This window comes from Rhinolophus sinicus, chromosome 1, assembly GCF_057876585.1.
Source record: "Rhinolophus sinicus isolate RSI-liver-muscle chromosome 1, RSI-T2T, whole genome shotgun sequence".
NCBI classification, from domain to species: Eukaryota; Metazoa; Chordata; class Mammalia; order Chiroptera; family Rhinolophidae; genus Rhinolophus; species Rhinolophus sinicus.
Window position 1 is genome coordinate 53,882,179 of NC_142501.1, and position 15,266 is coordinate 53,897,444.

Genomic DNA, 15,266 nt, shown 5'->3' on the forward strand with positions numbered 1-15,266 from the left:
TAGGTCTTTCTCCTGACCTTTGCCTCTGTCCAATATCTTAATCGTGATTCCAGAGAAGGCAGAATGTAGACCTTTGCCATTTTACTTGTGTTCAATCTACCAGAGTCTCACTAAGTCTGGAGCAAGATGTAAATGAGAAGAGTGTAAGGAATACCTATGGATAATGTTGATGACAAATGGGGGCGGGACGGCTAATTTTCCTAGTCAAGGGTCAGTTGCTGTGGTGCTTCATTGTTCTTTCCTGTGATGTGTAGTGTTCCAGGCTGGCAGCATGCTGTGAACAAAGAAAGTTGTATCCTGTAGCTATGCCATAACTTGGCAAGGGCTAAAGGCAAGTCAATCATTTGCATAACCTTTTAGTTTGACAAAGAATGGTGTTTCTCTCCTGCTCTCCCTCCCTTCACAGGAAATGCTCCCAGATGACAGCACAAACAAGCCCTAATTAAGTCTTTCCTCGCATCTTGACAATCTTTTCCACCAACTTTTTTTTTTGGGTTTAGGTGTGTAATTAAGAGGAAGTGGGAGAAACTAAAATCAGTTATGAGTTGCAGCTGGGAATTGGGAGTACCTAATGGCAAGTAAAGACGTGAACCTCTGTCCTGGCAGCTCTTTGGACAAATTAAACAGGGCAAGAGATACAGTAAATTGACAGAGGAATTAAGAAGCTTTCGATGGAAAACTTGGTTGCAATTATATGAGAACATTTTCTCAGACCTTTTGAGTTCCTTGTGTTTTTGCCTTTTAGTCTCTGAATAAGAGCATTTCAATGTTTTTCAGCCAATATTTAAAGATAAGTGCCTAGGGCTTCCCTGGGAAGGCTGTGAACATATCCTTATATGTCAAATTTGGGCCTTTGTGTACTTACCTGAAAGGAGAGTCCCATATATTTTATCATGTCTCCAGGGGTTCAAGACCTACCCTCTCCACCCCTCCCCCAAGTTTAAGAACCACTGGTACTAGAGAAGAGAAGGATCTAGAGTCAAAATCTGGAAGGATAGCGACAATTGGAAGCAATGAAGAGACGGTGGAGCCTATAAAAGTTAGGGCAGGACGGAGGCCACAGGCAGCCCTGGGAGAAGCAGTAGGTGATTAAGCATCTGCACTCTGGGATTGGCTACATCTGAGCTCAGCCCAGTGTCTATTTATTAACTGTGCTGGCTGTGTGAACTGGGCAGGTTACAGCTCTAAGCCTCAGTCTTCAGTTTTCTCATCTGTAACATGAGATGATAGAACCTACGTCATAGAATTGTTACAAGGATTAATTGAGGTCATCCATGCGGTATGCCTCCTTGCCTCCGTGTGTGTATGTGCGTGTGTGTGTGTGTGTGTGTGTGTGTGTGTAGCCCCTGTCTCTACATGTATTTTTTATTTTTCTGTCCATTTTATGCCTTGTTCTAGACCAAGCATCTTGTGCAGGCCTCGGGAAGCTCTGAGTTCTGTTCCCCTATCTGCTTTTTCTGCTCTCTTTAGAAAACCGGTGTGAGGTGGCATTCCTGGCTGAATATCATCCTTCCAGCTCCTTTAGTACCAGCTTGCTGACCAGGCTGAGAGCAGTACATTTGCACTTTTCAAGCAGTGTAGGGAGCAGTAGAAGCTAAGAACCTAGAGCCTGGAGCCTGGAGCCAAGTGAGCCAGCCTCTTTCGGAAAGGAGAAACTAAACCAGTGCGGGGAGAGCAGAAACTATAGGCAGTAGTGCCCCAGATGGCAGGCAGCTGCCTCAAGCAGCCTCCGAGGCGGCTTCTGGGGCCTAGTTCCTTTTGTAATTTGCACCACAGACCAGAAGATGGGGCTCGTGACCCTGGAGTCAAGGGCCGGAGGCTCTGCCGTGTTCCACTTTTGAACTGGAGGAAAATCAGACCCACTAGAGCTACCACAATCCTTTACCTCCTCATTCCTCTCCCTACTCTGCCCACTCAAGCCCACTTTCATGGCTGGGAGCTGTCTTTCTGGAGAGAGGGGAATGTGGGCATATTTTCCTCTGGTCACCACCCTTGGCCCCTCCTGAATTACCACGTTGCCAGAGTTAGTCTAACCCTCTGCCTGAGATTTCCCCCTCTAATCCATCTTGCCCCTAATCGCAGCTTTTGGCAGTGGTACTACTTATATGGGACATGTTGTGTAGTGACCAAGAACTGCAGAATCAGACAGACTCGTCCTTGACTCACCTCCTCAGGTGAAGCTCCCCTCACCCCATCTGAAGTAGCCCTCCCCACCCTCCCCTACTCTCTATCATATAACTGTTATTTGCGTCATAGGAGCGATCATGACCTGTGATTACCTCGTTTGTTTACTTGTTTACTATCTCCCCACTAGGTTGTTAGGCTCGAAAGGGCAAGACCCTGTTTGTCTTATTGCTGTTTCCACAACACCCAACATAGAGCTGAATACATAGATTCTCAGTAAATATGTTTTGAATTAATAAATGACTGAATCTCAGCTTAACAACTGCTTGACCTTGAGAAAGCTGCTAAACTTCTCTGAGTCTCAGTTTCTTACCAGTGAAAATGGAGAAATAATGGAGCTATTAGGAAGATTAAATGACACAATTCATTTATACCATTAAACCTGGGTCCTGGTTCGTGGACATGTACTCTAAAACCATCAACAGTGTCCTACTTTCTATCATGTGAGAAAAACAGTCTGAACTAATTAGCTGGCTCTCCATCATTTGACCATACCTTTTCTTTACCACAATTTTTACTCCCCACTGCTGTTTTCTGTAACTTTCCACTTTGACCCAAATCATGGCTACCCTGAATGGGCCATGTGCATTCCTATTCTTAAGTCTTTGCCCAAGAGTTAAAAATGCTTGCTCCCTACCTTGGCTCAACTATTTTCAGATTTAGCTCAAATCCATGTCCTCTGTGTCATGTTCCTAAAGTACCCCACGTCATAAAGATTATTTTCCTTTTTGAATTTTTGTAATCATTGTTGTTTATATTTCTCAGATGGTTCTTATCCTACGTTCTATTAGCTTGTCATTGTATTAACAAACAGTATATCCTGTTTCCCTGATTAGATTGTAAGCCCCTTGGAGATATGTATTATATTTTAGATTTCTCTGTATCTTCAGTGCCATTTGGGCCTATACGTAGTAAGTTTTCAATATGTTTTTGATTAGATTGAATTAAAAGTGCATATATTTGCTAACTACTTTCTACATGCACAGCATTCTTTGATGCTCAGTGGATTATATAGAAGGATTATTGTAAGAAAAATAGCCATTGCCTTCAAAAATTTACAATATTATAGAAAGTTGAAGTCAACATATAATTAAAGTACTTAAATAACCACAGCACGGTAACTACTATAAGAAAGATATGAAGTGCTGTGAGGATTTAGAGGAGAGAGAGGACATCTCAGGAGTATTAGGGAGAGTGGGATCAAGAAAAGCTTCTTGGAAGAGGTCACCTTTGAGATTGACTTTGAGGAGAGGTTATGATTTTGATGGGAAAAGATGGGGTGAATTCCAGATCCAAGGGACAGAATTAGTGAAGAGATTGATAGATACTGTGGCAATGAGCTAAAACTCAGAAACGGGACCGGGGATCTATACAGGAGATCAGAAATATAGTTCTGCCTCAGTGACACTGAAGTGCACCCTTGTTTTAGATTTCAGGGCCAATGTAAGGGGTGGTATGCAGGGGTTGAAACTTTAACACGTACCTATGGTGCTCAAGTGTAGCTTCTTTGGAGACTGAGAATGACTTGCAACAATTCTTTTTGCTCCAATGTGTACTCACCTACAGTCTGATGTGACAGTGCAGATAAAAGGAAAAGGCCCCTTTCCTCCTCTTGAGGACAGAGGATTGGTTGGATTATGGCCAGCCTCTCTTCTTTTAAACCCAAATCAAATTGAATGTGTTACTCATGATTTTCTAATCTTGCCTTCGACCAGTAGTTCTTGTTATTAAATAATAATTTGCCTTAGATCATTTCTCAGAAAAGTTGGAAGTGTTTTTGTGGAATTACTTCAACAATCATCCTTCGCTCAACTTTGCTTTTCACTGCCAACTTGAAACGCAGGGTGAAGACCTAATCATAGTGAGACGGTGGAGGACGTAGGATAACTGCCAGCCTGCTTCTCTTTAGTGCTCTTTAATCTGGCCACTAGTTCAGAGATTAACAAATAATCTTAGAAGGCCATTTCCCCTCATCTTTAGTTACTTCCTTCTACCATTCCAAAGGACGTTTCCCCAGAATTTAAAAATCATTATCCAAGAAATGAAATCGAATAGACAAAACCGACACTTTCCCAGTTTTCTAGGGTCAGGTGCAGCCGCAAATAGAAGCACACTTTTCAGTTTCTAGCAAAGCAGTTGGAAGGACCTTCAAGCTCAGGGGCCCCTGAAGGGAGGGAGGCGGTTTCCACGGCAACCGGGGCTCATCGGGCTGCTCCCTCCTCCTCCTCCTGGTAGCCCAGGGTACCGCCGGACAGCGTCCTCCCGTGCTCCGCTTCCTGATTGGCCGCACAGGCTGCGCGCTGATTGGCTGCGGCGATGCCTCGCGGGACGGTGGCTATGGAGGCGGCGGCGGTTGATGGTTGACCGTTGGCTCCCGGGTTGGGGTCGCCGCTCAGGCGAATCGTTCAGACCGGATCAGAGTGTGCAGGCGGCTGACGCTCGGCCTGGAGCCCGCGAGAGAGACCTAGCTCGGCTCCGCCATGCCGTCCGGGAGTAACGAGCCGGACGGCGTCCTCCGCTATCAGGTAGGGCCCCGCCTCCCGCCACTCCCCGGGGCTCAGCCTCCTCATCCTCTGCCCACCCTCCTGCCGCTGCCCCCAATCGGGCTCCGCAGGCCACTCCCTGAGGGCGAGGGGAAGCCAGCCCAAGACACCAGAGGGCGCTCCGGGAGGTTGGGGATTCGGCTGGGTCTGCGAGAGGATGACCTTGGACCAAACCCCGGAGCTGGCGGATTACTGCCGCATCCCTTGCGCGGCCGGCAGTGACCTCTGTTCGCCGGGGGTCCTCCCTGTTGGGAGAGAGGCTGGCTTCTGGCCTCGCCGTGTCCTGCCTGAATGTGAGAGAAAGGGTAGCCGGGGCTCTTGCTCTGGTGGGGCAGGTCTCCTCTTTGTTGTTATTTCTGGGGGTTTCTGTTTTTTTCAATGGCTTAGAGGAAGAGCTGGAAAGACTCGAGGTTGGGACCAAACCCTGTTAGTATGTCCAGCTTTATGGCTCCCTCCACGCCACTGCACAGACACCTGACAAGTTCTGGGTGGGGAAGCAGAAATGGGCTGGGGAAGTGCTGAGGGGTGTGGAACTGGTGTTTATTTAAGGGAGTGAGCAAATCAGATTTAAGTAACTGATAACCCAACTGCTGGGGTGACTCATGTAAGGAAAAGCATCGCACTACGTGTCAGAGTCTGTAGGTTCAAATCTACATCTACCTCACACAGGCTGTGTGACCTTGAGTAAGTTACTTGCCTCTTTGAACCTCAGTTCCCTCATCGAGTAAAATGGGAATGGTAATATTTGCTTTCCTTACCTCACAGGGTCAGTTTGAAGGCAAAATGAAGTGCTGTTGTGAAATGTTTATTGTGTGACCACCAGTGAGTGAGTGGTGGTTCATTGAGTTCCCTACTCCCCTTTTCCTGTGCAATCAGGTGGAAAGAGGGATTGAAGGGGGGGTCAGATCTAAAGTGGAGGGCTGTTTAGAGAATGATGGACCTTCCTAGGCAGAATGATGGACCTCAAAAAAGGTGATGGGTCTTGGCAACAAGTGCCTCATTGACAGCAGGGATGGTCTGTAAGGAGGCAGGGAAAACACTCAGTTTGTAGCAAAATGGGTATCAGACACTTACTCTCTCCTCTTCTTCCTGGTAATAAATAGTTTGCTACTAGAAGGTCCATAATTCCTTCTTTGCTTGCTCCATCAAAAAAAAGAACCATGTCTAAGATTTTGGAAAATCTTTTCCTATCTAATTCTTCTAAGGCCTACCGAGTATATTCACTCTATGTTTGGGATACAATGATGAGCAAAAATAGGCACTGTTCTTGCCCTCTGGAGCTTCCCAGCTAGTGGAGCGGGGGTACGGGGGAGAGAAATAACCATTTTAATTCACACAAGTGAATGTATTATTATAAACTGTGATAAGTGCTTTGAAAGAAAGATAGTACCATGAGTGGTTCTGACCTTGGTCTCAGGTCAAAGAAAACGTGGGTAAAGATCTAAGGGAAGAGGGAAATCAAAGGGCCTTGGAGACAAAGAGAACACTATATTGAAAAGTCCTGTGGCAGAAGGAGGTACATCTGTCTACGAGACCTAAAAGAGGGCCAGTATGGCTAGAGCCACAGAAAGTAAGTGAGGGGAATGGTGTAAGATGTACTCTGGCGTCATAACATGCAGGGCCATCGTGGCCCATACTGAGGAAGTTGGTATTTCTCTGAGGAACAAGGGGAAGCCACTGAAGGGGTTTAAGCAGGGAGAGAAGGAAAAGAGAGAGGTAGAGAGAGAGGAAGAGATAGAGCATGCCAGAGACAGCAAGCCAATGAGATCATGATCAAATTTTCCAATTGAAAAGATGTCTCTGGCTGCAGAGAGGAGAACAGGCTGGAATGAATGTGAGGAGACAAAGTCCTTAACATGCAGAATGTATACAGGTTGTATTGTCAAGATCATAATAACCCTTATGCTTCTATTACCGTGTTTTCCCGAAAATAAGACCTAGCCCAACAATCAGCTCTAGTGAGTCTTTTGGAGCAAAAATTAATATAAGACTCTGTATTATATCATATCCTATCATATATCCTATCATATCATACCCGGTCTTATAATAGAGTAAAATAAGACCCGGTCTTATATAAGACCCAGTCTTATAGTATAGTAAAATAAGACCGGGTCTTATATTAATTTTTGCTCCAAAAGACTCATAAGAGCTGATTGTCTGGCTAGGTCTTATTTTCGGAGAAACACGGTAGTGCTTTGTGAATTTGATAATTGCTGAGAGCTTCTGGGGTAGGATAGAAAATAACTATCTCCTTTGTATCTAGTTCATGAAACTTTCATGGATACTGGGATGAGGTGAAGAAAAGGAATAGAGTGGGAGAACAGTAGGACCTCATGAAGGCTGAGTGAGGTGGTGGGCAAGTGGGAACTTGGAGATGGGGAGAAAAAGAAATGAGAGTGCAAGCAGGAAGGGAGATGGGGCTGACTTGTAGGAGACACAGTCAATCGACTGAAAATTACCAGTTAAGCCTCCTAATGTGCCAACTAGGCTATTGGAGGGGAGATGGACCTTGCAAAGCGAGGAGATTGTGTAGCTCGATGTAAACAGAGAAAGACTGAAGACATCACATCTAAATATCATAAGTCTATGCTGTTTTCTCTGGTTTGAACTACTGTACTAGCCTCCTGATGGTCCCTCTGCCTTCTCACTTGCTTTTCTACTTTAAACATGGCAGCCAGAGGGAGCTTTTAAAAACACAAATCATATTATGTCATATCCTATCTTGAAACCCTTCAGGGCCGTCCCTGTGCATTTTGGAATAAAATCCAAACTCCTTACATGGCCTACTGAGCTTGAAAGTGAGCAGGCCTTGCCCACCCTCCCTGACTGCCTCTCCTGTGCTCTCTCACCATGCACTCCTCCATGGGCTTTGTGATTCTTCAATAGGGCAAGCTCCTTCATGCTCCAGGAGCTTTGTTCTTGTCGTTCCCTCCACCTAGGACATTTTTCTACCTAGGCCTTCTCATGACTCAAGTGTCATGTCCACAGAGTGACTTTCCTTGACCTCTACCCATAGTCACTCCCTTTCTGATGCTACTGTTTTGTTTTCTTAATAGCAATATAATTTATCTGAATTGTTCTTGTTTTCATTTCTTGTTTATTTTCAAACAGAAGCTTCATGAGGGCAGGGACCAGGCACAAAGTCTTGTCATCTAGCACAGTGCCTGGTATAAAGTAGGTGCATAAGTAAATGAAAGATTCTCTCATATCCGGAGCCAATGGGCCTCTCCTGCAGGAGCTCATGGCTTGTCAGGATTGGCACAGGGGAACAGACGGCCATCACTTGATTACTCAAAAGCTCTTCCTTCTGTGCCGCCATGTCTGCTCAGGTGCTCCAGCTGCAAAATCTTTCCCCTCTTGGCCACCTAGTATATTCCATTTTAACCTTCGAGGTGGCTCCATATCACTATCAGAATTCATCACTCTGTCTTCTCTGCTCATGACACCCACCGAGTTCTGTTGCTTCTCCCATTCCTTACTTACGGAATATACATGTTCATCTCTGCTACTAATCTGACAGCTCCCGCTGTTGTTGTGGTTTATGTAAGCAACCTTTTATTGGCACTTGCCATTTGCCAGACATTGTATTAAGTGCTTTCCATGCATGCAGAGAGGTTAAGTAACTTGTCATAAGTGGCAGAGCTGCCCCTCTCCAAAGGATGTGCCCTTAATCCCTCTGCATTACTGTAGCTTGTGTCTTTGACTCCTAGACCAGTGTGTCGCTCAGAGTGAGCACTTCATAAGTGTCTGGGGAATATGTGTGGCAAGGTTACAAAGAATATATTAGAGTGAGAAGAGACTAGTGTATAGCTGTAGATGTGAAAAAAACCAACTCTGTCTCTGTGTCCTGGATTGAAGTTTCATGCGGTGACCCTTGACCAGCTTCACTGTCCTTAGCAAGCCTATCATAGCTTTCTAGTTCATTATCTGTGTTCCTTAATATGTAGCCATAAGTATTTTTGTTAGTAATAGCCAGAATGGCATGACAACTGAGAGAAATGTCAAGCTAGTGATAGTATTGATTATAAGCGATTATCTATCACAAGACCACCAGGACACATGGCCTCTGGTGCTATTGCATTCTCTGTCCCTTTGTTCTGTCAGTCATTAGTACTGTAAAAAAACAGTACTGTAACGGGTCTGTTAGTAGAGAATAATCTGTGTAGAACTGCTGGGTCATCTTTTCCGCTCTGACCCAATCTTCCCATAAGTAAATTACCCTATAATAAATTCCATTATATTCTATGGAGTTGCCTGCTTTGTTTTCTGGTTAAGATACCTTCTGTTACGGTGACCATTACACTCCCCCCACACCCCCGTCCGACAATTGGAATGAAGGAAGCCAGTCAGGAGGCTGTAATTTTAGAATGAGTTAATGATAGACCTGCCTGACATTTGATAAGATCTCCAGAGGTGGTTATTGAAATTTTAGGAGTAAGTGAGCTCTTAAAGGGGGTAGTAATGGAGGAAGAAGGTCAGGAAGCTTTAGGGAGAGCCCCTAGTTTAGACTGGAACTGAGGACACCTTGTATTATAGCTTCCAAGTTCTTCTGATCAGCACTTGAAAACTGAGCAGAAGGAAGTGCTGGAGGAGAAGCTGGAGAGTTTGGAACCATCAGCACCGAGCGAAATGGAGCTGGGATCCGCAGGGAGGCTCAGCGAGGGGGGAAGTGGCGGAGGGGGGAGCAAGTGAATTTGGCAATTACCAAGACTCTTATGTGAATTGGGCCTGCTCAGAATGGAAAATTTTGCAAAATCTTGAGAATAACAAACCCTGGTAAGTGGGTGATAAATGGGAAGCATGGCTGATGGGAAGAGAGTTACACTGCATGTCTTAAGGTGGGCCTGAGAAAGCTCCTAGAGTTCCTGAAGGACACCTGCATGCTCGTTTCCAATGACTCTTGTTGAAGCTCAGTAAATATTTGCTGAGTGAATGAGTGAATGAATGAATGGCTCTGGAGAGAGCAGGTCAGCTTTTCTGAGGTCAGTTTATGGTAAGCAGTCAGTAAATATTTGCTGAATCTTATTGAACAAAAGTACCAACCATAGCAGTTTCTCCTCTCACTACATTGCTGCCATCCATACTCCTTCACCATCTCCCAACAACAGGCTAGGTGTTCTTTCCCTGTGTGGGAATTGGCGAAGCTGTGCGCATTCTCTTTTCCTGGCTTTGCCGGCTCTACTGGGGAACTTCAGTAGGAGAGTCATGGACTGTCCGGCCAAGCAGAGAATTGAGGTTCTGGGACAATTCAGGCTGCAAATTTACGCCCCGCAAAATTTGTAGATAATTGTCTTAGCTCGTGGTTTGCCTTGGCAGGGTAGATAGGGCTCCCAGTCCAGCCTGCCATTATCGTAACCAGGACACAGCAAAGCAACCATGTTTATTCTAAATCCGCTGCTTGGTAACAGCAACAAATCTTAGCTAATGGAGAGGTTGGTTGTTTCCTGTCAGGTAGTAACACATTTACTCTGGTCTTGGGAGTTAGGAAGCCATAATGTATATTAGTTTCCGTTGCCACCATAACAAATTACCACAAATTTAGTGGCTTGCAACAACACAAATTGATTATCTTACAGTTCTGTAGTTCGGAAGTCCAACAAGCTCTTACTGGGCTAAAATCAAAGTGTTGGTGTTTCCTTCTTGAGGCGCTAGGAGAGAATCTGTTTCCTTGGCTTCTTCAGCTTCTAGAGGTTGCCTGCTTTCCTTGGCTTCTAGTTGCCCTCCTCCATCTTCAAAGCGAGCAACATAGCGTGTCTCAGACCCTGCTTTTGGCCTCACATCTCTTTCTCTGAGTTTACTCTTGTCTCCCTTTCCATTTTTAGAGATCTTTGTGGTGCTTACGTTGAGCCCAGGTAATCCAGGATAATCTCTTTATTTTAAATTCAGCTGGTTAACATTCTGCCTACCATAATGTGTTAACCAGTAATCTATACTAAGCAGGAGGGACTCCAAGTGGGTTTCAGTAAAAGAATCACTGAAACCAGAGCCACTTTGAAATTTTAGGCTTCTAGGAGGCTGCTGAAGAGTCAGAATAGGAGGTTCATGGGTATTCAGGAGCTCATGGCCCCTGTGAAGAGGTTGGGAACAGCTCCCAAGTCCTCCTGGAACCCCTTTTTCTTGCTATTGGCTGTCTGCATGCAGTGAGAAGGTCAAATTGACAGCACTGGAGAGTTGGGGATGTGGGTCAGATTCAGTGATGGGGTCTCCTAGGGACCAGAATTCAGAGTTTGCTGGATGGAGAGGAAAATGGAAGTGAGTAAGGAGAGGGAGAAGTATCGGAAGGCTGGTCAGTAAAGGGGCAATTTGCAGTACCAGAGCACTAAGGATTTAAGAAAGTAATAATGTGGGTCTTGAGCTGCTGTCACTGTGGACATTAATTCATGATTAGGTGATGCGAGCTCTCCAAAATGACCAAGTTCTTTGCTTTGGGCAGTATTAGAGTATAATGGGAATAATACTAAGGAATACAGAGTGTTCTTCCTATCCCACTTAGCTCTTGTGCGATCTAATTTAGCCTGATTTAGTACTGTTGTGAGGATTAAGTGAGGTAATATATGGAAAGCACAATACTAGGCATATAGTAAGTGCTCAATAAGTGTTTGTTCCTAATACTAATTGCATTAACTCAGTTGGCTGATTGGAAACCCTGGAAGCCACTTCTATATGTGTTGATTTAAAAATGGTTAAATATATCAGAACTTAGTAAATGCTTGACTCTTTTTTTTTTTGGTCTGGGGTGGGAATGGATGGGAGAGTGTTACTTACAATCTTTAACAACATTAGATCCTTAGGAAAAAAGACAAAAGGGGCCTTTGGAGGTAAAAAGTCTGAAACTGACCGCAGGAAAGGAGGTGGGATTGAGTTTGGCAGGTCTCCAGCTCCACAGGTCCAGAGTGGAGCAGCAGTGGAGATGTGTCCAGGAGAGGGCTCAAGGTGGGCTCTGCTGCCTGCCGTTTCCCCCTCCCCTGCAGCCTCTGTGACTGCTTCCCCCAGCAGGAGCCATTATGTAAGGCAGCCCTGCCCCTGCCTTTTAATTTGTCCATTAACTTTAAGTGAGAATCTGGTCTGCTACTCAGCTCTAACTCATTCATTTTTCAAGGCTCATAACAATGCTTTCTCTCTCACTAGGTGCCTTGTAATTTCAACGTTTTCATGTGTATTTAACCCCCTTAGTTCTTTTTTATTTTATCTTGTCCTTGTGGTAGGCACCCAAATCAATTCACATTTACATAGAGGGCCATTGTCAGTGAGCTAGAAGGAAGTACAGAAAAGAGGAGACTTAGAAACAGGGCCTTTTCTCTAGTTTAGTTCACTCTTCTTTCCCTCCCTGTCTCTCCCTCCTTCCTTTCCTTTTTCTCCTAAACCAATTTAGATTTAGAGGCTTGATCAGATTCAGGGACAATTTATTTGGTAAGATGACCTCATGGGTGGCGATAAGGTCTCCCATTAGGAGGCATATAATGTCTGGTCGTCTCTTTGTGATGTTAGTGACAAATCAATACAATCCATTTGGGATTGTAAAATGGCAATGTTCTAATTCTAACACTTGTTTCCATTTATTCTTTTCTATAATAAGAAACTTCTCTCATCTACTCTATGGTACAATTTATATAGGAAAACAAGGATAAATTTTTATTAGTTTTCAAAACAATGAGTTGGTTTATTAGTATTATCCTCCAATGGTGACCAATTAGGTAATTTTTAAAGTGACATTATGAATTCATGTATTTCAACATATTTGATATACAGAGGGTACCAAAAATATGTATACACATTTTAAGAAAGAAAAACTGTATTAAAATTGTAATAATATACGCCGATAACACAAGGTGAATACAAGTCACATTTGAGTTCTGCAATTACGAGAGGTGCTCAAAGAGGTTACTTTCAGCATCCAGACACTTATGATTATGGTGAACTACTGTTTGAGCAACAGTGACCAAAGTTTCCACTTGCATACGTTTTTTGGCACTCCCGGTATTCAGTCTGTTGCATTATTACCCTTATTGATGCTCAAATTGTCCTATTTTTGGCAAGGGACCTCGCCAAAAGGCTCCTGAGTCCTTTTGGCACAACCCTGGTTGTCTTTGAGTGCCTTTTAGTAGAAAATGGTACTTTGACCACAATCTAAGTGCTAATGATACTCATGGCTACTGGGTGATCGTTTTTTCTAAGCCTTTTGAGTGGACAGAGCTAGAAAATATAAATTTAAACATTTACATATAAAAATACTTCTTATATTCTTGTTGATACTTCTAATTCAAATTCAGGACTGCATGGTTTTCCCTTCTATCTTAAAACTGTATCTCCTTTCACCCCTGCTGAGAATCCCAGTTCTGTCGCATTGAGAGTAACTGGAAAAATTCACATAATTACTCATTTGTTTTATCTCACAATATACAACAGTCTTAGAATAATAAAACCAACAAAAAAGCAGTTAAAGATCTTCAATTGTTTTTGTCCTTAGGGTGTACACTACTAAGGATGTTTGGTCTGTTTATTATGTTTTCAAGTTATTTGCAATCATTTCCCTTGGAATAGTTATACCATCACATTAGTGTTTGTTTTCATGTTGATTTTGATTTCTGGAAATTGCTTTAAACATATTTAATTTTGTTACAAAATTATGTAAAATATTTAAAAATTAGGTATATTCAAAGAAGCTTAGTTTCTATCTTTTTAAAAAGATTTTATTAAAAATATAGCTAACCTACAATATTATATTAGTTTCAGGGGCACACCATAGTTATTCAACATTTATATACCTAAGGAAGTGGTCACCATGATAAGTCCAGCAACCATCTGACACCATATTATGCTATCACAGTGTTATTGACTACATTCCCTATGCTGTATATGTATATTACATCCCCACGACTTATTTGTGTTATACCCAGAAATTTGGGCCTCTTGTTCCGCTTCACCTTTACCCCATTTTAAAATTTTTAAATTGCAGTTGACATTCAATATTATTTTATATTAATTTCAGGTGTACAGCATAGTGGTTAGACATTTATATAATTTAAGAAGTGGTCCGCCTGACTAGTCTAGTGCCCACTGACACTATACGTAGTTATTGCCATATCATTGACTATATTCCCTGTGCTTTACTTTACATCCCCATCACTATTTTGTAACTACCGGTTTGTACTTCTTAATCCCTTCCCCTTTTTCACCCACACCCCAACCCTCTCCCATGTAGAAACCATCAAACTGTTCTCTGTATCTGAGCATGTTTCTGTTTTGTTTGTTTGTTTGTTTGTTTTGTTTTTTAGATTCCACATATAAGCAAAATCACATTGCATCTGTCTTTCTCTGTCTGACACTCCACACAGCACAATACCCTCCAGGTCCATCCATGCTGCTGCAGATGGCAAGAACCCATTCCCTTCCATTGCCGAGCAATATTCTATTATATATACAGAGGGCGCCAAAAAAATGTATACACATTTTAAGAAAGGAAAAAACTGTATTAAAATTGTAATACTCAATATATACTGATAACAAAAGATGAACACAAGTCATGTGTATACATTTTTTTGGCACCCCCAGTATGTATTACCTCCTCTTTATCTATTATTTCATTGACTGACAGCAAGGCTGCCTCCATATCTTGGCCATTGTAAACGATGTTGCAGTGAACATATGGATGCACAGGTCCTCTCAAAGTAGAGTTTTGGGTTTCCTCAGGTAAATACCCAGAAGTGGAATTACTGGGTCATTCTTTGTCTCTTGTTATAGCCTTTGTTTTAAAGTCTATTTTGTCTGGTATAAGTATTGTTACCCCAGCTTTTTTTGCTTTGTTTTTTTAAGTTTCCATTTTCATGAAATAATGTTTTTCATCTCTTTACTTTCCATCTGTGTGTGTCTTTCGATCTAAAGTGGGTCTCTTGTAGGCAGCATATGTAAGGGTTTTGTTTTCTTATCCATTCAGCTCTCCTATGTGTTTTGATTGGAGCATTTAATCCATTTATATTGAAAGTAATTATTGATAGATATGTAGTTATTGCCATTTTACTATTCATAATTTTAATCTTTTCTTTCCATCTTAAAGAAGTTCCTCTAACATTCCTTGTACACCCTTTTTTATTTTATTTTTTATTTTTTTAAGGAGGGCGCAGCTCACAGTGGCCCATGCAGGGATCGAACCGGCAACCTTGGTGTTATTAGCACTGAGCTCTAACCACCTGAGCTAACCGGCCATCCTTAACATTCTTTGTACCGGTAATACTGGTTTGGTGATGATGAACTCCTTTAGCTTTTTGTTGTCTGGGAAGCTCTTTATTTGTCCTTTGATTTTACATGATAGCCTTGCTGGGTAGAGTACCCTTGCTTGTAGGTCCTTGCTTTTCATCACTTTGACTATTTTGTGCCAGTCCCTTCTTGACTGCAAAGTTTCTGTTGAGAAATAAGCGGACAGTCTTATGGGAGCTCTCTTATAAGTCACTAGTTGCCTTTCTCTTGCTGCTTTTAGGATTTGCTCTTTGTCTTTTAACCTTTGCCATTTTCGTTATAATGTGTCTTGGTGTGGGCCTGTTT

The 15,266-nt window shown here is 42.9% G+C and overlaps 1 protein-coding gene across 2 annotated transcripts in view; it reads left to right on the forward strand.

The window, feature by feature from the left end:
• Positions 1-4,507: 4,507 nt before the first annotated feature.
• The window catches only part of SLC4A8 (solute carrier family 4 member 8), a 68,329-nt gene continuing 57,570 nt past the window's right edge, over positions 4,508-15,266 (forward strand). For both annotated transcript variants that reach the window (XM_019724540.3, XM_019724541.3), the window contains exon 1: positions 4,508-4,709. In XM_019724540.3, the coding sequence (XP_019580099.3) occupies positions 4,665-4,709 (45 nt within the window). In that variant the 5' untranslated portion in view covers positions 4,508-4,664. The remainder of the gene's footprint in view (positions 4,710-15,266) is intronic.